Genomic DNA, 21,694 nt, shown 5'->3' with positions numbered 1-21,694 from the left:
TATTTTTTACTAGAATTATATTTTTTCTAGTACTGTATTATCATCTGATACCATCACTGTATTACACTGTATTTTAAATGTTAAAAGTAAACACATATGACTTATACACTCACCTAAAGGATTATTAGGATTATTAGATTATTAGTTAGGAGTTTTGTGACATGGTGCATTATCCTGCTGGAAGTAACCATCAGAAGATGGGTACATGGTGGTCATAAAGGGATAGACATGGTCAGAAACAATGCTCAGGTAGGCCGTGGCATTTAAACGATGCCCAATTGGCACTAAGGGGCCTTAAGTGTGCCTAGAAAACATCCCCCACACCATTAGACCACCACCACGAGCCTGCACAGTGGTAACAAGACATGATGGATCCATGTTCTCATTCTGTTTACGCTAAATTCTGACTCTACCATCTGAATGTCTCAACAGAAATTGAGACTCATCAGACCAGGCAACATGTTTCCAGTCTTCAACTGTCCAATTTTGGTGAGCTTGTGCAAATTGTAGCCTCTTTATCCTATTTGTAGTGGAGATGAGTGGTACACGGTGGAGTCTTCTGCTGTTGTAGCCCATCTGCCTCAAGGTTGTGCGTGTTGTGGCTTCACAAATGCTTTGCTGCATACCTCTGTTGTAGCGAGGTGTTATTTCAGTCAAAGTTGCTCTTCTATCAGCTTGAATCAGTCGGCCCATTCTCCTCTGACCTCTAGCATCAACAAGGCATTTTTCGCCAACAGGACTGCCACATACTTGATGTTTTTCTCTTTTCACACCATTCTTTGTAAACCCTAGAAATGGTTGTGCGTGAAAATCCCAGTAACTGAGCAGATTGTGAAATACTCAGACAGGCCCGTCTGGCACTAACAACTATGCCACGCTCAAAATTGCTTAAATCACCTTTCTTTCCCATTCTGACATTCAGTTTGGAGTTCAGGAGATTGTCTTGACCAGGACCACACCACTAAATGCATTGAAGCAATGTGAATTCATGTGATTGGTTGATTAGATAATTGCATTAATAGGAAATTGAACAGGTGTTCCTAATAATCCTTTAGCTGATTGTATAGTCATTTAGTGATTGGTACACAAAATTAACTGTCTTTCGCTGCAAAACCCTCTAAGTCCATTCATTTAGCAAACATTGCTGAAAGACTGCCATGCTGTTTAACAGATTCTGCCAACAAAGTGCTACTTCTGAATGGCTTTATCAAAACTGTGTTTATATTTATTTACATAGACATGGTCACTAACCTGGCCTCCAGTGAATCCAGGGCTTCTGTTCTTCTCCATCTGCTTTGGTCTCCGTATCTCAGCCACCACCCAGGGCAGCATGGCCATGGTGGTCTGTGGATGGATGGCCAATGAGCCAACCATAGTTAAACTGTACTGAATCTCCACTTCTTCTTCCTTTTGCGTATCGTCCGACCTGGTACGTGTTGGTGTGAGGGCACAGGGAGAGCAACCTCCGACCAGGTCACTTCCAGGTTTGACCTCAAAACAAATACCCTCCATGTTCCCGTGTTTGTGAGTGATGTTAATGTTTATAAACAGGAGATCATTCTGGAATCTACCGCTCTAGCAAAAATAAACTGGAAATCTGTTACAGAGTTTCTCTGAGATGAGAGATTTTTTTCCATGGAAAAGGGTCTGTGGGAGGATAAAGTAGATGTTAATAAATGTGATATTACCATATATGGACAAAAGACATATCTTGAGCATCCTTTAGTTTAGAGACACATCTCAGTACACTCTTTGAATAAGGATCAGATTCGTGCCCTTTGGCAAATCCTTTCAATGTCATCTCAATCAACCCTGCTATTTGAAGGGCTTATGAAAGCTTACTCTAAAAGCCCTCCTAAATGTTAGAGAGGGACACAACAAAATAACACATGGGGAACACAGTCACAAAATAATTCACAAATAAAAATAGCATGTACAAATTTACATTAACCCTCTGGAGCCTGATGTGTTTGTTTGAGGTGTTTATTTCAGCGACTTGTATTAAAGGGGCCAAGGCACAAGACTTTTTTAAGATGTCAAATAAATCTTTGGTGTTCCCAGAGCACATGTGTGAAGTTTTAGCTCAAAACACCATATAAATAATTTATTATAGCATGTTTAAATTGCCACTTTGTAGGTGTGTGCAAAAATGTGCCGTTTTGGGTGTGTCCTTTAAAATGCAAATGAGCTGATGAAATTCAAACACTGATCATAATGATGGTGGTTTGTTGCAATTAAAACTCAATTGTGCTTTTCTCTATACTAAATGGCCATGCTGTGGTTGGATAGTGCAGATTAAGGGGCGGTATTATTATAATAAGAGCTCCTTATGACATCATAAGGAGAGACAAATTTCAACGACCTATTTTTTTATGTGCTTGTAGAGAATGATTTACCAATACTAAGTTACAGGGTTGATCTTTTTCACAGGTTGACAGAAGCACTGGGAACCCAATCATAGCACTTAAACATGGAAAAAGTCTGACTTTTATGCCATGGCCCCTTTAATAGTCCTAATAGCTACAATCAGATTACATTGTATAACTGTATTAAAATATATGTGAGCAACATGTATTGAGTTTTTGAGAAATTCATGATTATATGATTATACGTTTGTTGTTTAACTGCATAGGGCTGTCATGGTTATAAAATTTGGCTGACGGTTAATTGTCTGATAAATTGTGGCGATTATGACGGTTAATTGCCTGTTTTAGGGCTTTTACATTTAAAGGCGCTCTAAGCGAATTGAAGCGTTTTAGACCATAAAAATTTTTTTGTTACATACCGGAAACATCTCCTCACTATCTGCTTGCTGCCTGTCCGCTGATCAAACTGTAAAAAAAACGCGATCTCTGTAGACAGCCCAGGCTTCACAAACGGCAATATCAACAAGTGGCCAAACCTAGCATCACAAAGCAAAACAAAGTATTCCAGCCAATAAACGACAAAAAGGATTTGGGGGTGGGGGCTGGGCGCGTTCATGAAAGCACGGAAGGGAGGGGGAGGGGGAGGAGTTAGCTACGCTCCGTCTGTTTGACAACAGTTTCAAACGTCAACAATAACTAACGTCTCGCAGATTCGCTTAGAGAGCCTTTAATTCTTCTACATTTTTGAAATTATTTTTATTTTTTTATTTTTTATGTTTATGAAATTATTTTCACACATTATTGTGATTATTTAAATTAAATCTTTTGCAAGGTTTACCTGGCAGTTAATATTAATATACATATTTAAAGTAATCTGATACGGTCTCATTTATACAGGCACTGCAGCTCCCCCTTGTGTTTTTTAGAGAGATGTGCAGTCATTGCGGTGATCTGAAATTATTGCGATGAGGTCAAACAATCGCAATGAGACAATTATTTCATAATTGTGACAGCCCTACTACTGCATACATTATTTTTACATTTTTTTGGTAGTGTAAGAACTAGGCTACAGAATAGATTTTACCCCCCTATATAATGCTAATTATAGGAAGGCAAACCAACATCATCCAGTAAAAGTGGATAAGGTCACACTGTAAATTGGAGCGTATGATGCACAAACACATTCTGTGTAAAACCTTGAGTGAATATAAATAGCCTAACGTGTCTTTGGAAGTGCATCTGCTATTTACAGAAGGGTCAACATGAGAGTGTTTCTGACCACAAGAGATGGCAATATGTCACAGGACAGAAACCACTGGACAGGTCATGAACAAAAGAGTTCGGTCTTTGAACTAGAATACAGTATCAACACAATTTTACAGTTTGTTTCAGTATTTGTATTTCCTAGGATCAAACCCATGACCTTTGCACTGCTAATGCAATAACCCAGTTGAACCACAGGAAATAAGCTGCAAAAATTTAAAACAAACGTCATCAAATATTAAGATTTACATATGTAGGAGGGTCGTAAGACTGTCAGCTAAATCTCACAAAAAATACTGTAGTATAGCCTACTTTAGAAGCCTATTAACTAGTAAAATGTAGTATATTATAGAAACTGTTATGTTATTGCACTTTCTATATTGTAAACTAATAGTAGTAGTACTTTAATAGGCTACTTGGTAAGGTTCAAAAACACTAGTGTCTTTAGTAAGGTATACCACAGTATTTTTTAAAGTGGGATCTTTATAAAACCCAAGACATGTGTTGTTTTTCTGTACTGTTCAGTTTATGATGAATGCAAGCAAAGCTGAAAGTTAACTTTCACTTACCGCACAATCATGTAGTACCGCCTCTTTAAGGAAGTTCTTGAAATAACATTCCGTTAGTTTCTCATAATACACCTTATAATGATATGACCCATCGGGAGTTGTTCTGTGAAATGCGATTTGTCTAAAAATAATGACATATCTCTAAATTATTCGCTCAATACGGCAACAATTACGCGACAGCAGTTGCAAACCTGCTGCGCTCGTGTAGCCTACGAGCGCGTTCAGGAAGTCTTTTCATCTGACGTTTGAATGAACATCGATGGTGTCCAAATCAAGCGGAGTGATACGATCTTCCAGTACTATATGTGTAAAGAAAACAAGTTAACAATTAATTTCACTATGGTTATGCTTTGAAATCAAGTAGCTTTCTAAAGTTTCCCACAGTTTAAGTTTTGTCTAAACAGTCCGAGCCGAAATAAAATCTAGCGGAGATTTACATTAAATTGTGGAATAGATGTTACTTGTGTTGTTAAATAGTCTGTTCTTGTCATTAATGTTGGCAATAATAAAATACACATTGAATATGTATGACACAAAAGCAATATAAAGTTTAACCACAAAAAATTACCGCTCCACTGCGCCGCACCTGCCACTGTTCCGTTATTGATTTGTTGTAGCGCGCGCACCCTGCGCGTGTATGTGTTCGCGTGACCGCTGGCAGCATTGCTCAGATGTGTGTTCAGGTTTGTGTAGTAAAAGTAACCGTAAGTAAACACCACTGTGATCTCTACTGCCAACTGTGTGGGTCTATAAATACAGCGGTGTAAGGTGTCTAACAGTACCTTTAAATTACATTATAAATAAAACAAACTACATTAGCTTAAACTAATTATAAACTTTAGCCAAAATAGACCAAACGTATAACTTCATGTTTAAATTACGGTATAAAATAATAGCCATTACGTGAACAGCCTATAATGAAGCAGCTTTAAATTGTACATTTACAAATATAGTTATGGTCATATTTCTGAGCAAATCATTTCGTATTAGGAAAAAATCAGATAAGGGTAAAATGACAAAATGTGGTTGTTACACCAAGGTAAGCATTTTATGTGCATTAATTTTCGGATCAACAATGCCCTCTGCTGGACCACCAGCTATAATGCAGGTGTATGCCAAATACGTTCAATACTGAATCACTTAATGTATAAAAATGACTTCATGTCTCTATATTCCAACAAACATTAAATCTAAATTGTCGTACTGTATACATAAACTTTGTTTAATGATTTGTCTCTCATCTCTCAAGATATTACAAAAATGTTAATCCTGGTTCATATAATCACAAAATTGAAAGATGTTACTGAAATTTCAAACTAATTGCTTGCATTTGACAATAAAATGTCAACATCTATTGCAAAAAAACACTGTACACAGACAAGCTGTAACTATAGATTATGGCAGTGACTCTCAAACATTTTCGGCTTTTTTGAATAACACAAATCATCCGAGGTCATTTGGTTAGTCAAATTTAACAAGATAGTTAATCTGCTTCAGAAACAAGAATCCATTAATCATTTTGGTAAATCGACATTAACTAATCTGTCATTTTGCAACCTTGGCAACATCGATTCGATCACTGTTTAAAGGGGTCAAAAAAAAGACATGAAAAAAACTCCAATTGTTTATTTCAAAAATATTGTAGTTCAGAACTTTGAGAATTTGAAAAAAAATGCAGTAGAACTATTTGGTCCACGGTGGGTTAAGTGATCAAAGCAATAGTAATGTTTATGGGGTACCAGCTTTGATCTAAATTTCAGAAACAATAATGAGAACGTACATGAAATATTTCTTCAAATTTGTATATATATTCATGTATATTAAGACTAGGAACAGTATAGGAATGTTCAGCATTTGTAAATCTGTGTGGAAGTCCTTATCACTCCGGTCGAGGAGTTAGGCCATTTTTTTCGGGTTGGTAGAAGTGTTCCACGATGGCATCAACCAGGTTATCCAATTCGGACTTCAACTGGTTAAGATCACTAGGGTGAAATTAAAGAGTCAATTAGTTATTTAACAAATGCCATTATTAGGTTATTTAGAAAATACCAAAAATATTACTGTGCCTGATCACTCTTATTTTAAAACTGGACACCCTAATCGTATTTACAAAATAAAATATTATCTTAGTGGCACAATATGCATTTTAGTGCCACTAGTGGCACCGAATGGAATTGCCAAAAAAACACACAGAACCCGTTTTGTGCATCCCAAGTTATCAATCCTGCACTATTCTACACCATAATAGCGGTCAATGAGTGATACATTTTTCGTTCAATGAGTGACCCAGGATTGGCACAAACTAATGCTAAACCTACCTGGCTAGCCAAATAATCCGGCTTCATGGTACCGACCCCCTTGTTTTTCATGTTTTCAAACATTATTTTTGGAATTCACGTTTGGCGTTGCTGGCGGCATTGAAACTGTCCTTCACCTTTACATTGTATGAGCCAGTTAGGGCTTATATTGTATTAAATGACCGAACCTGTTTCCTGGTGCAGCACACAGCTCAGTGTAATATTTGATTTTGGGCTCAGTGCCGCTGGTTCTCATTGTAGCCACGCCCCCGTTAGCAAAAGTGAAGGTGATCATCTGACTGCTCTTGCTGGTGGGTAAAACCTACGACCAACGGTGAAAGCCAAACAGTTAGATGGAACTGAACAGAGAAATAAAGATACAAAACACTGAACAGTTCCAGCCAATCAGGGTATACGTACAGCCTTGTTGTCAGATTGGTTGCTGTCATAGCCGGTGGTGAGGTCTCTCACTGCAGTCACAGCAAAGCCACCACATTCTTTAGGGTATGAATTCTCCCCGCTGTAGTTTCGAAGACGCTCAAACAGCTGTTTAATGGTTTCTTGGTCGTGACAGATGAAGTAGGAATTCTTGCTGATGTGGTAACCGTACCTGAAAACAGAAAATTAGAATGAACTAAAAAGTTACATCACTGTTTAAGTGTCTGACGGTATATGATGTAATGTGACGTACTCTTCATAAATAGAGGTAAGCTGCTGGGAAAGCGTTTTATTTTTTGCAGCCAGGTAAGAGATGAACTCGCCGGCGATGGCAGCCGCGCTCACACCATCTTTGTCCAAAACTGCAGGGCAGCACATGTAACCTAGAAAAGTATATGCGAAATATGAAGGAAAACATTAAACCTATGACGCAATCACTGTGTATTTCACATTGAGAACTATCTGAAACATAGAATACACAGGAAGTGTGTGTACAAAAGCTACAGCTGAAATGTCTATGGCTGCGTCCTAAACCGCATACTGTATAGTAGGTACTGAATTAGATTAAGTACCTACTTAATTGGCGTTAAAACAGTAGGTACTGTATAGTATGAATCCTGGTAGTATGAATGAGATTCGGACGTACTACATCCGCCATGTTGCTACATCACGTGACATACGTCGTCATCACGTCATGTCATTTCAGCGCGAAAACAGCCGCGTGCCTCTTCTTCTTCGTTGGATAACTCCTCGTCCGGGGCATCATGGGATAGTGAAGTGTCCATCGTATGCACACTGCAAAAACTAACCGGAACTAGTAGGTCATCCGGGTACTTTTCGCATACTGTTTTTCGAATACTATGTATTCGGACATACTACTCGCCTCGCCTACTGCTTTTCGCGTACTATATAGTATGTAGTAGGCGGTTTCGGACGCAGCAACAGTCTTATCATTTAAAGGTCCACTGTTTATATTTTTAGTGGCATCTAGTGGCGAGACTGTGAACTGCAACCAACAGCTCAGTCCACAGCTCGCCCCTCCTTTTTGTAACACATAGTGAAGCTACGGTAGCCACCACAGGACACTTTCGTCACTACGTTGTCTCAGATATGTTTGTCCCGTGACCGCTACCGTAGCTTCCAATGCGTTTTGAATGAGGGGCAACCTTCGGATCTCTCTGATGAAGCCAATACGGAAGTGACTTAAAGGAATAGTCTACTCATTTTCAATATTAAATTATTTTATTACCTTAACTAAGAATTGTTGATACATCCCACTATCATCTGTGTGCGTGCACGTAAGCGCTGGAGCGCGCTGCGACGCTTCGATAGCATTTAGCTTAGCCCCATTCATTCAATGGTACCATTTAGAGATAAATTTAGAAGTGACCAAACACATCAACGTTTTTCCTATTTAAGACGAGTAGTTATACGAGCAAGTTTGGTGGTACAAAATAAAACGTAGCGCTTTTCTAAGCGGATTTAAAAGAGGAACTATATTGTATGGCGTAATAGCACTTTTGGGAGTACTTTGACTCGCCTGAAAAGTCCGCTCCCCTTCTCACTCTCATAATGGGAGAGGGAGGGTGTTACTGCGCCGAGTCGAAGTACTCCCAAAAGTGCTATTACGCCATAAAATGTAGCTCCTCTTTTGAATCCGCTTAGAGGGGCGCTGCGTTTTGTTTTGTACCACCGGACTTGCTCGTATAACTACTCGTCTTAAATAGGAAAAACGTTGCTGTGTTTGGTCACTTCTAGCTTTGTCTCTAAATGGTACAATTGAATGAATGGTACAATTGATGGAGGGATGTATCAACAGTTCTTGGTTGGGGTGGTAACATATTTTGATGTTGAAAATGAGTAGACTATTCCTTTAAGCTGCAATTCATTGACTGGCCACTAGAGGCAGGCTCCAAAAGGGAGTCAAATCCCATAGCCCTCCATGTTAAAGTGGCCAACTTTACAGAAAATAATATGTTTACAGCTTGGTACAATAATAGTTTTTGGTCTGTATAGCGAAGTTTGCCCTTCATGACAACTGTGAGAAGGATTAATTTTTTGTAACTCCTCCGTTTAAATTATATTAAGCTTTAAACTTCTGCATAATTAAGGGCGTGGCCACTTGAGTGAGGGGTGAACAGCAACTGCGGTCACTAGAATCGAGCTAGGCGGGCGTGGTTTCAGCAACCAGACACCTCAACTTCACCCACGACCCGCCTCTTTACCCATTTTCGGATATCCGCGAGTGATGCGCGTTGACGTGCGGCTGAGATGGCGACGGCAGACAACGCCTACTTTAAGCTTCAAAATGATCTTTAGAAACCAATGGGTGATGTCACGGACACTACGTCCATCTTTTTTTACAGCTTATGGTTTTGACAGGGAGGGTGTGGACTGAGCCATTGGTTGCAATTCACAGTCTCACCAATAGATGGCGCTAAAATCTATACAGTGGACCTTTAAACCATGGGATGCCACAAATAACCATCAGTATGCTACAAAAACCGTGATTTAACCATGGTTAACCATAGGTTTGCCAACAGTTATCAATACGTCAAAAAAAAGGGTTGAATCCAGGACCATTGCCAGAATTACACATAAATGTACATAAAATTGCACATTTGTGTCTGAATAGGAGTGTAGTGTAACCGATGGCTTCTTCAAAGGCAAACAGGACCGTCTTTTTCTGATCCATCAGCTCTCTAGCTCTGTTTCCCATCCATTTAAAGCCAGTTAGAGTCTCCTGGATAAATAAATGTTTCCGTTAAAACATTTTAGGGAATAAACATAATTTCATGCATAATATTGTACCGCTAGCCAGACTCCTGTAGCTCAACTGGTAAAGCATGATGCCAGCAAGGTCATGTCATTGATTCCATGGAAACACATGAATTTGAAGTCGCTTTGGATAAAAGTGTCCGCCAAATGGGTAAATAAATAAATTATACTCATACCTCAAAGTGAAAGCCCTCTTTAACAGCAATGGCACGGAGGATTTTGGAGGAGACTGTGCTGGCAAGCATGTACACATCTTTAACAGAAGCTTTTCCCTCTCCCTTCTGCTCCTTCCAACACTGGAAAATCCACCAGCCGAGAAGAGCGCCCAACTCATTACCAGAGAACACTTTCCACTTCCCACTTCGGAGAGACAGAGAGGAATAACATATACTTTAAATACCGATTTAAAAGGATACTCCACTTGTTTTGAAAATATTCTAATTTTCCAGCTCCACTAGAGTTAAATACTTAATTTTTACCGTTTTGAAATCCATTCAGCCGATCTCCGGGTCTGGCGGAACCACTTTTAGCATAGCTTAGCATAATCCATTGAATCTGATTAGACCATTAGCATTGCGCTCAAAAATAACCAAAGAGTTTCCATATTTTTCCTGTTTAAAACTTGACTCTTCTGTAGTTACATCGTGAACTAAGACGACCGAAAATTAAAAGTTGCGATTTTCTAGGCAGATATGGCTAGGAACTATACTCTCATTCTGGCATAATAATCAAGGCCTTTGCTGCTGTAGTCCCCTTGGTAACTTTCAATAGCAGGGGACTATTTTTGGCTGCTGCGTAATATCATGGCGCCTCCTGCAGCCATGTTATGGCAGCAAAGTCCTTGATTATTACGCCAGAATGAGAGTATAGTTCCATATCGGCCTAGAAAATTGCAACTTTTAATTTTCCGTCGGTCTTAGTACACGATGTAACTACAGAAGAGTCAAGTTTTAAATAGAAAAAATATACAAACTCTTTTTGGAGCGCGATGCTAAATGGTCTAATCAGATTCAATGGATTATGCTAAGCTATGCTAAAAGTGCTAGTAGCGGCAGACCCTTAGATCAGCTGAATGGATTCCAAAACAGTAAAAATCAAATGTTTAACTCTGGGGGAGCTGGAAAATGAAAATATTTTCATAAAAAAAATGGAGCGACCCTCTAATAAACCATACAATGAAGCACAGTTCAAGCATATACAAACCTCTTCTGTTTCTCTGCTATGGCCAGTCGGTCAGCGTCAGGGTCATTTGCCAAAATTACATTTGCCCCCTCCTTTTCTGCTAGTGCGAAAGACAGCGTCTGCACAGACACAGGCATAATTGACAAAAAATTGCTTTTTGATTTAAAGGATTAGTCCATTTTCTTAAAAGAAAAATCCAGATAATTTACTCACCACCATGTCATCCAAAATGTTGATGTCTTTCTTTCTTCAGTCGAGAAGAAATTATGTTTTTTGAGGAAAACATTGCAGGATTTTTCTCATTTTAATGGACTTTAATAGAGCCCAACATTCAACACTCAACTCAACACGCAACAGTTTTTTTCAACGGAGCTTCAAAGGACCACAAACGATCCCAAACGAGGCACAAGGGTCTTATCTAGCAAAACGATTGTCATTTTTGACAATAAAAATAACAAATATACACTTTTAAAGCACAACTTCTCGTCTAGATCCGGTCGTGATGCGCCAGCTGACCCCACGCAATACGTCATGACCTCAAGAGGTCACAGAGGACGAACGCGAAACTCCGCCCCAGTGTTTACAAGCGTCTTGAAAGAGGACCGTTCCTACGTTGTTGTATGTCAACTGATACTAATTAATGTCTTCGTGGCAGTTTATTGTTTAAAATGGTCCGCAAATGTGCGTTTTATATATGTAACATGTGACCTCCCTACGTCACTACGCATTTACGTTAGGTCGCGCTGGACCGGATCTAGACGAAAAGTTGTGGTTTAAAAGAAAAAAAAAAATTTCTTGTCAAAAATGACAATAGTTTCGCTAGATAAGACCCTTATGCCTCGTTTGGGATTGTTTGTGGTCCTTTGGAACTCTTCCTTTGAAAAAACTGTTATGTGTTGAGTTAAGTGTTAAGTGTTGGTGTCCATTAAAATGAGAAAAATCCTGTAATGTTTTCCTCAAAAAACATAATTTCTTCTCGACTTAACACAGAAAGACATCAACATTTTGGATGACATGGTGGTGAGTAAATTATCTGGATTTTTCTTTTAAGAAAATGGACTAATCCTTTAAGCATCATATACATTAGCATATGTATTTGTGTGTGTGCTGTACCAGGACTCCCTCTCCCTCCTCAGGGTTGGGGTATTTGACAGTGGGGAATTCTGGGTCTGGATCTTTCTGCTCCTCCACAGCATATGGAGGCTGAAGGTCAAAAGCTTTAAAAGCAGCCTGGACAAAAATATGCCCGACCCCGTGAACTGACGTATGGACGATCTTCACCTCTGAACTCTTATTCAGCTCTCTGAAAAAACAGCAGAAAATGTAAAGGCACAGGCTGTGTATCAGTACTAGTTTCTTGTTTTTGATTCACAGGCCATACAGATGTGGTTTGAAACAGATTAACCCTGATATATTTTAAATGTAATGAAAATGTTCCTTAGATGGGAAAACCTAATAAACTGTAAACTGTACAGAGAGATCTGCTTACGCATGCATGTATTCCCCGCCAACGTTTTTAAAAAAGTTGCCAGCCAGCGCCACCATTTTTCATGATTTTTACAAAAGTTTCCAGAATATATAAAATGAAAGAACAGACCCTCTGCTTTAAAAAAAAAAAAAAACTACTTTCACCTTGTATTCGCTTCTGATTTGATTCGATTGTACCGATTCAGTTAGAAATACCAATGTGAACTACACAGGGAACAGCTGAACGGTGCAGTCTTGTGTGTGTATTTACCTGTGAAAGCAGTGCTGTTGTATGCTTTGGTAGTATGCTTTGTGTATCTCTTTGTATGGGTCTTTACGAAGGGGACTCTGAACGGCTCCATCTGCATCCCATGATTCAGCCCAAGGCTCAAGATTCTCTTCTATAGCTGCTGCGATGCCCTTATCATGGGGAGGAATGATCTGAGCTCCATTCGCCCAGTACACCTACAACACAATCCATTGAAAATAAATCATATCAACTTTCCCAATAAAACATGTTTGCAATGTATTTTTTCAGTTTAAACAGTTATTCAGTTGGACGGATGAATGATACCAAAGATATTGGATATAACAAGATACATCACTGCTATTACTATAAATGCCACTCAACATGGCCGCTCTGGCCACAGAAGTCCCACCTTCCAGTTAAAAGGTACAATGTGGGACTTTTAGAAGGATCTATTGACAGAAATACAATATAATATACATAACTATTTTATCAGTGGTGTATAAAGACCTCACATAATAAACTGTATTGTTTTTATTACCTTAGTATGAGCCGTTTTTATCTACATACACTGTGGGTCACCTTACATGGAAGTCATCGTCATGTTTCTACAGTAGCCCTAAACGGACAAACTGTTATACAGAGCGTTTCGTTCCTACACTGTCTCAAATTACGACATGTTTGTATAGTGGCAGCTACTGTAGCTTCTCTTAGCATTTCGAAATTGAGGTTGGCTGCAATTTGCAATCTCACCACTAGATGCCATTAAAAAAGACACACACTTGACCTTCAAAACAACCATTTATCAATCAATAAAAATTTAGTATTCTTTGGGACAGGGACTCCTTACAGAGTCATGTGAGACGATTGCCAACCTGGGCACATATGCAAAAGCTGAAACAACTTTGAATAAAGGTGTTTTTTAGAAGAATTTGAGATTAAGTAACAAATGTTATGGTACAGTTTAGGTTAGGTTTATTTGTAGGTTGGAAAAATATTGTTTTATTGTGACTTTAGCACATGATTTTAGAGATATTCATCTTTCCCAATTTATATAGATAGGACTTGCATAACTAAAATAATGGTCGAAAAGATGGCCGCCTAGTGGTGCATTTTCCCTAAAGGGACTTTGATGATACTGTACCTTGTATCCATTGTCTTGTTTGGGATTATGGGAGGCTGTTACCATGATGCCAGCACAAAGTCCTAAATGTGATACGGTATAAGGCTAGAATAAAAGAGAGGACAGTAAATACAACATAAGACAAGACAAAAAGAGATGAGAAGAGGTTTTTCCTTTTGAAATGACACAACAAGTAATGCAAAAGTTTCACAAAAGTATGTACAGTAGTGTATAATAAAAATATATTGCAATACTTTAACTATTACAGTACAAGCTTTACATACGTGTTTGTTTGACATCTGATCCAACCATTCAGCTAAAAGATCGATATGCTGTGCCAACAGCTGTGATTGGTTCAAAATTTGGATCAAGCCCATGACTGGCTGGCAGATTAAAACATGGCACATTCCCCTGGTTTCACAGACAAGGCTAGTCCTAGACTAAACATGTTTGAGCTACCTTAAAGGAACAGTATGTAAGAAATTTATATCAATTAATCATAAAATGGCCCTGATATGTCACTAGAAATCATTTTCATTTCAAATACTTATATCACTGACAACAGTGGTCTGGCCAGGATATTGTCATTTAAAAAGTGGAATTGCAGCCCTCAACTGATGTTGATGTTGTCATTTTGTGTATTGGCCACCAGTTGTGCTATTGCAGTACCAGTTTTAGTCACAAGTTTTGTGATTGCAATACCAGTTTTGGCCACAATCCTACATACTGTTCCTTTAATATAAAAATATCTTAACATATATCAGTGCCATTGTTTGGTCTCAAAATGCACACCAGCATTGTTTTTGTAAGGTATGATTGTAAAAAACTACTTAAATGTCCTAAAATAACTCTGGTCCTGGCTTAATCTAAAGCATGCCCCTTGCATAAATTAACAATGAATCAGAGATTTTTTGAGACGATGGATATGAGAAGTTATATAACTTTATTCTTAGGTTATAAGAAATATGATACGCCATTTTTTGGTAATCCTGTATTTTACATAACAGAGAGCAAAATATTTTTAGGCTAGAGGACAACGAATGAGAGAAGGCAGTGTGTGGGCTCAAAGGGATAGTCTGTGTACTCGTGGGAACATAGAAGTTGATGATTGGTAAAGGAGACCACTAATCTCTAAAATACTAAAATACATTGGTACTGATATTTATGTAATATTTGCATGGAACTCCAAAAAATACCACGGTAAAACTTTTTATTACTGTATCATGTAAACTGTATCATAATGTAATCATTCAGAACTACGGCCAGAAGGACCATGGGAAAATGTTGCAAGCCTGACTCGAATCAGAGTTCCAAGCATTTAGCTGCTATTGTGTCACAACTATAACAACCTAATACACTATACATTTGTTTCATACGTACCACATATGGAGTAGGTGTGATGTCACTGAAGAGGTAGACCGGAACCCCTCGGCTGATCAAGACAGAAGCGGCAAGGGAGGCGAATCTTTTACTACTGCCACCACTCGGTGGGTGAGCGCGAGCATCGAACCCGATCACCACACCTTTCTGCTTTAGATCTGTAAAACACTGCTCCAGGTAACGACAGAAACCCTACAAAAATAAAGGGAATAAGAAAGAGAATGATGAATGAACACGTCAAACTCAAATTAATATTACAAGATTTTGTAAAAGTTTACTGTCAAAAAGAGCATAGTCTAAATATAAATCAATGTACTTAAACATTTCATATACACTTTGGTAAAAAATTAGGGCATGGGCCAGTTACCGGTTTCAAAATATACCAAGGTATTAAAGGAAAACACTACCCTTGACTGAAATTTCAACATATGCGGCTGCCCCGAGAATTTTCAGGTGTTTGTGTTTCACCTCCCACCTTTACAATGGGTTTAATGGTGCACTGGAACAATCCTTTCTAAAATGCATTAAACTTTCGTTTACAAAGACCCCCTTGAAACTCACAGAGTGGTCAAGGGGGTTCACTGATATGCTCACACAAAAATCGCTGCAAAAGACGCATTCCAACAGGTTTTATCATAGTTTTTGCCAACTCCATTGACATGTATTAGATGTGCTGTGAGGTACGGTATTACTCCGCGCCGGGAACTTTGTTTCTATTCTTGCAATTGGCAAAGGTGGATTATCGCCACCAACTGGGCTGGAGTGTTTTTTATTCAAGCTCTCAGCAGAAGAATATACGGGTGTGAGGCGTTTGGAAAAATAGGTCCACAAGTTTACAACGAATGCTAAAACACCTGTTGGAAAGCATCTTTTGCAGCGACCCTTATGTGAGCATATCAGTGAACACTCGGTGAGTTTCACGTCTTTGTAAACGAAAGTTTAATGCATTTTAGGAAGGATTGTTCCAGTGCACCTATACACCCATTGTAGAGGTGGGAGGTAAAACAACAAACACTCGAAAATTCTCGGGGCAGCCGCATATGTCGAAATTTTAGTCAAAACCGTTCTATTTCTTCATAAACAATCTGAAAACAGGGCTTTAAGTGTAAAATACCGAACTTGTCTTTTAAGAAATGTTGTGCAACGTTTTGTCTGGGCTAAACGCAGCCCAGGTGTTCAGGGTTGCGTGATAATTACAGAGACAGGTGCGTTGGAGCAAGGTTGGAACTGAAGTCTGCAGGACAGTAGCTCACAAGGAGCAAGGATGGAGACACCTTGTCTAGAAATGTGATACTTTGCAGTGTGTCAAGATGCCACACATACCACACCTTTCACCAATGTTTCGGCTAGCGTGGTAATAACTTGCTTACCCTTTGATTTACGGTGTCGTAAATCAAAGTATTAATGATTAACAACATGCACTTAATATAGGGTTGGGTTTAGGCTTTGGTTTAGCGTAGTTGCATAAAATTATACATGATTTACTGTAATTACTAGACACCTTAAAATAAAGTGCTACCAAAAATTCTTAAACAGCAACATCTGAGGCATGTTGGCAATTACCACAAAAAATATTTAAGTCTAATCTATTAAGGCTGATTTATACTTCTACATTGAACCTACAGTACAGTGTTACATTTTACAGTCACCTGTGTGGTCTGTATGATGGTGAGATCGTTCATGCACGAGACCCCGGGTCCCATAGCGGCCCTCAGTCCCGCTGTGCCAAACTCCATACGGGCACCGAAACACTTCTGCAGCTCTGCCACGGCTCCATCCTTAACCATCTTCTGCACAGCTGCAGCTGTCTTTGGATTCTTTAAACACAAAAGAAAAAATATTCTGCTCATATGCTCAAAAAAAAAAAAACACACAATATGTCAAGACTTATTTATAACTGAATGGGGCTGTTTCCCTGACAGGGTTTAGAATAGTCCAAAAAGACTAGGCCTTAGTTATATTAGGGCATTAAGGTCGTTTTTACAAACATACCTTACAAAAAAACCTTACTGGTGTGCATCTCAACTCAAGACAGAACAATGACATTAATATATTTGTACATACAAGTTTAAAGGATTAGTCCATTTTCTTAAAAGAAAAATCCAGATAATTTACTCACCACCATGTCATCCAAAATGTTGATGTCTCTCTTTGTTCAGTCGAGAAGAAGTTATGTTTTTTTGAGGAAAACCTTGCAGGATTTTTCTAATTTTAATGGACTTTAATAGAACCCAACATCCAATACCTAACTCAACACTCAACAGTTTTTTTCAACGGAGTTTCAAAGGACTATAAACAATCCCAAACGAGGCACAAGGGTCCCACCCAGCAAAACGACCGTCATCCTTGACAATTAAAACGACAAATATACACTTTCAAAGCACAACTTCTCATCTAGATCTGGTCGTGATGTGCTAGCGTGACCCGACGCAATACGTCATCACGTCAAGAGGTCACAGAAGACGAACGCGAAACTCCGCCCCAGTGTTTACATGTGTTGAGAAAGAGGACCGTTCCGACGTTGTTGTATGTCAACTGATACTAACTAATGTCTTTGTGGCCGTTTATTGTTTACAATGGTCCGCAAATGTGCGTTTTATATATGTAACACGTGACCTCCCTACGTCACTACGCATTTACATTAGGTCGCGCTGGACTGGACCAAGACGAAAAGTTGTGGTTTAAGAGTGTATATTTTTTATTTTTCTTGTCAAAAATGACAATCGTTTCGCTAGATAAGACCCTTCTGCCTCGTTTGGGATTGTTTATAGTCCTTTGAAACTCCGTTGAAAAAAACTGTTTAGTGTTGAGTTAAGTATTAAATGTTGGGTTCTATTAAAGTCCATTAAAATTAGAAAAATCCTGCAATGTTTTCCTCAAAAAACATAATTTCTTCTTGACTGAACAAAGAAAGACATCAACATTTTGGATGACATGGTGGTGAGTAAATTATCTGGATTTTTCTTTTAAGAAAATGGACTAATCCTTTAAGTAATGTCAGTACAACCTGTTTTTAGTTAAGCCAGCTCAAATATGCAATTTAATCTGGGACTAGGCCTAAGCCCTGTCCGGGAAACCACCCCAGTTTGTTGAGGGCAGGGATTTTTATTCATTATGAACTGATCAGATCATGATCAGAATGTGGGCAGTGAATTAAAAAAGGACTACTCTTTCTGGTCAGAGGGAATACAGCTATGCCAAATCTTGTGAGATGTTGGGTTTAAAGGGACACTCCACTTTTTTTGAAAATAGACTAATTTTCCAGCTCCCTAGAGTTAAACATTTGAGTTTTACTGTTTTGGAATCCATTCAGCCGATCTCTCGATCTGGCGATACAACTTTTAGCATAGCTTAGCATAATCCATTGAATCTGATTAGACCATTTAGCATCACGCTCAAAAATAACCAAAGAGTTTTGATATTTTTCCTATTTAAAACTTGACTCTTCTGTAGTTTCATCGTGTAAGAAGACGGACGAAAAATTGAAAGTTGCTATTTTCTAGGCAGATATGGCTAGGACTATACTCTCATTCTGGTATAATAATCAAGGATTTTGCTGCCGTAACATGGCTGCAGCCGGCCCAATGATATTATGCAGTGCCTAAAAAAGTCCCCTGCTATAAGAAAAAAACCTAGGGGACTATATATCGGCATAGAAAACAGCAACTTTTATTTTTCCATCTGTCTTAGTACACGATGTAACTACAGAAGAGTCAAGTTATAAATAGGAAAAATATCGAAACTCTTTGGTCATTTTTAAAGCGATGCTAATGGTCTAATCAGATTCAATGGATTGTGCTAAGCTATGCTAAAAGTGGTACCGCCAGACCCGGAGATCCGCCGAATGGACTCCGAAACTTCTCTTAACACACCTGCCTGAAAGTTTCTAGTCTGCCTAGTTAGACCTTGATTAGCTGGATCAGGTGTTTGATTAGGATTAAAGCAAAACTCGGAGAGACACCGGCCCTCCAGGAGCAGGATATCACACCCATGGGTTTGGGGGTAGGATTAGGATGAAAACAGCGCTCATCCGGTGAAATTTCACAAGATTTTGCCCATAGCTGTATCCCTTCTAGCTACAACCAAACCATTCCCCTTCTTAAACCATTTGGTTATCGATTAATAATTAACATTACCCAGTAGGAATGAAACTTGGCGTCATTATTATTAAGATGGTTGATTTAGAGTTGGCACAATTCAATACATGTTGATGAAAGATTTAAATGATAAACGCATTAATAATTTAATTATTAATGTAAAAAAGATGCATGTCTAACATGACATATGTATATCATGTGAGCAACAATAATATGCTTTTACTCTCCTCGTAATTAAGTCAATGTGAGAAACCAAAGCTAGAGGCTACCTCCGAACTTATACTGACCGCAGACAGAAGAACACATTAATAGAAAATGCGCGCACACTGACTGGCCAATACCAATATAATAATTTGTGTCTATGCAAATATAGACACAAATATCATATTGTGCCTTCACTGCGAAAAATGACTTTTCTTAATTAGTATTTTTGTCTTGTTTTCAGTAGAAATATCTAAAAATTCTTAAATCTAGATGTTTTTTCTTGATGAGCAAAATGACCTAAGAAAATACATTTTGTCTAAAAACTAGACTTATCAAATTTAAGTGAATTTGTGGATAAAACAAGCAAAAAAAATTATTTAATTGTTTAAGAAGAAAGTTCAAGTTTTTTTTGCTTACCTAATTGGCAGATTTTTTGCTTGTTTAATTCACAAATTCAGTTAAATTTAGTGCTGGGCAAAGATTAACCGCGATTAATCGCATACAAAATAAAAGTGATTTTTTGCAAAATATATGTCCATGCCGTGTACTGTGTCTAATTATTATGTATATTTAACCACACACACATTCATATATTCATTTCAGAATTGTTTTATTTATATATCATTTTTTTTTTATATTTAATATAGATTATATAAAAATATAAATAAATATATATAAACATGTAAATGTTTCTTAAACACATACATGAATGTGTGTGTATATATTTATACATAATAATTAGACACAGCACACACTCATATATTATACCAATAATCACTTTTATTTTGTATGCGATTAATCGCAATTAATCTTTGCCCAGCACTAGTTAAATTTGATATTTTTTGTCTTAAAACTAGATTTATTTTCTTATTTTGCTCATAAATGCATCTTGACTTGAGAATTTTTAGATATTTGTGCTTAAAACTAAAAAATACTAACTAAGAAAGTAATTTTTTGCAGTGTACAACCACAAATGAAGCGTACAGTGACATCCATTGTGTTTCCTAGACACTGTTAACCAGACTAAATCAGGTCAAAATCATGGGAATATCATTACCAATTTACCCTAATCGACAGCCTCCCATTTCTGCTTAAAAATGACAAATGGGCAATAAATACTAGCAAAGCACATGACTCCAATAACGGTAATGAAACTAGCGTATTTGTTAGCATTTTATTTCTCAAAAAAAAAAAAAAATCACCAAAAACAAAACTATATACACAAATGAGAACGTTATTACATCATTTTAGTTATGAGAGAGCTAAACACAGTTGCTAAAGAGCAACAAAACTTTATTCTGGGAAATGAGAGAGACTTTATTAATGGAATATGAATCACAATAAAAAAGTCCCGCATTTAATCTGAACTTGGATTGAACTAAATCAACTGTCATCATGTTGAGCAATCCAGTTAAGTAACGGTAAGTTTCCTGAAAGCATCCTGTGAAATAATGCTTAACGTTACCAATACTCTGAAAACTGATATGATTAGTAGATCATCACAACCACACTAGCACATTCGCCTTCCTCTGCTAGGAAGTCATTTTAAGCAACTTCCTGGAAACATGCTGCAGGCTATTACTTTCTAGCACCAAAAATGTCAGATCATATTTATTTAATCAAACAAACATCTGCAGTATTAATCTCACCTTGTCATACTGCAGCCACTGTTGGACAGCCTGATCCAAAGTGCTGTCTCCTGTGCTCTCCAGGCCTTTGTCCATGTTGATTTATTACAAAACTACACCGTAATGTAAACGATAAACCTCTAAGCGTTCTTTTCCTAGTTCCCAAATAAGTATATGGGTACTGCCTGTCGATCTCGTGGTATTTAGTGTTACTGTTAGTGCAGTGGCTGAGGCTGGGATGATTCTTCCGGATTGTACGCGTGTGAACGCAGAGTGGGCGGGACCTTAAGGATGGGCAGGCTGGGACAGACAAACATGATTCGCTCACGCTGCTCGCTCCGTGGAAGCTCATTGGTGAGGCACTTGTAAAGAAATGTTTATGCTGCGCTCAATACAACTCAGATTTAGGATATTTTCCACATCATCCTTGAAATAATGCCTGGACTCTTTAAATGTCACTGAATACTTTAAATGTTTTGATGTTACTAGATCATTTGTAACAGTCATTTTGAATGATACTAATTTCATGTTACTTATGCAGACGTTATTTCCGGTTTTGAGGTCCGAAGTTCCGAAATCCGACCGTGTGTCTCAATTCGTTCCCTAGCTCCCGAGGTCGTGAATCAGTATATCGTGTACACAGGTTCGGGCACTG

At 38.2% G+C, this 21,694-nt stretch overlaps 2 protein-coding genes across 3 annotated transcripts in view; both read right to left on the bottom strand.

The window, feature by feature from the left end:
* Positions 1-1,647, bottom strand: part of tbc1d1 (TBC1 (tre-2/USP6, BUB2, cdc16) domain family, member 1) — a 78,084-nt gene extending 76,437 nt beyond the window's left edge. For both annotated transcript variants that reach the window (XM_073865167.1, XM_073865168.1), the window contains exon 1: positions 1,252-1,647. In XM_073865167.1, the coding sequence (XP_073721268.1) occupies positions 1,252-1,512 (261 nt within the window). In that variant the 5' untranslated portion in view covers positions 1,513-1,647. The remainder of the gene's footprint in view (positions 1-1,251) is intronic.
* A 4,162-nt stretch (positions 1,648-5,809) lies between these two features.
* On the bottom strand, positions 5,810-21,323 carry pgm2 (phosphoglucomutase 2). The gene is made up of 13 exons (XM_055205631.2): positions 21,061-21,323; positions 16,760-16,927; positions 15,111-15,302; positions 13,752-13,835; positions 12,632-12,825; positions 12,007-12,196; positions 10,915-11,012; positions 9,888-10,071; positions 9,583-9,676; positions 7,187-7,316; positions 6,916-7,105; positions 6,684-6,817; positions 5,810-6,180 (listed from the first exon to the last, which is right to left on the bottom strand). Exons 1-13 carry the CDS (start codon positions 21,133-21,135, stop codon positions 6,078-6,080), a joined length of 1,836 nt encoding a protein of 611 aa, XP_055061606.2. The 5' UTR covers positions 21,136-21,323; the 3' UTR covers positions 5,810-6,077.
* Positions 21,324-21,694: the final 371 nt, after the last annotated feature.

The sequence above is a fragment of the Misgurnus anguillicaudatus genome, chromosome 3 (genome assembly GCF_027580225.2).
Source record: "Misgurnus anguillicaudatus chromosome 3, ASM2758022v2, whole genome shotgun sequence".
In the NCBI taxonomy this organism is placed as follows: domain Eukaryota; kingdom Metazoa; phylum Chordata; class Actinopteri; order Cypriniformes; family Cobitidae; genus Misgurnus; species Misgurnus anguillicaudatus.
The sequence above is the reverse complement of the archived record's forward strand: the minus strand, read 5'-3'. Positions and strand labels throughout refer to the sequence as shown.

Bases quoted from the DNA above. Each gene is read 5' to 3' on its own strand.
- pgm2 (XM_055205631.2), bottom strand. From the start codon at position 21,135: ATGGACAAAGGCCTGGAGAGCACAGGAGACAGCACTTTGGATCAGGCT. The intron at 12,197-12,631 runs GTAAATACACAC...CTGTTTTTTCAG, and splicing joins CAACAGCACTGCTTTCACAG to AGAGCTGAATAAGAGTTCAG. The intron at 7,106-7,186 runs GTACGTCACATT...TTCTGTTTTCAG, and splicing joins CTTACCTCTATTTATGAAGA to GTACGGTTACCACATCAGCA.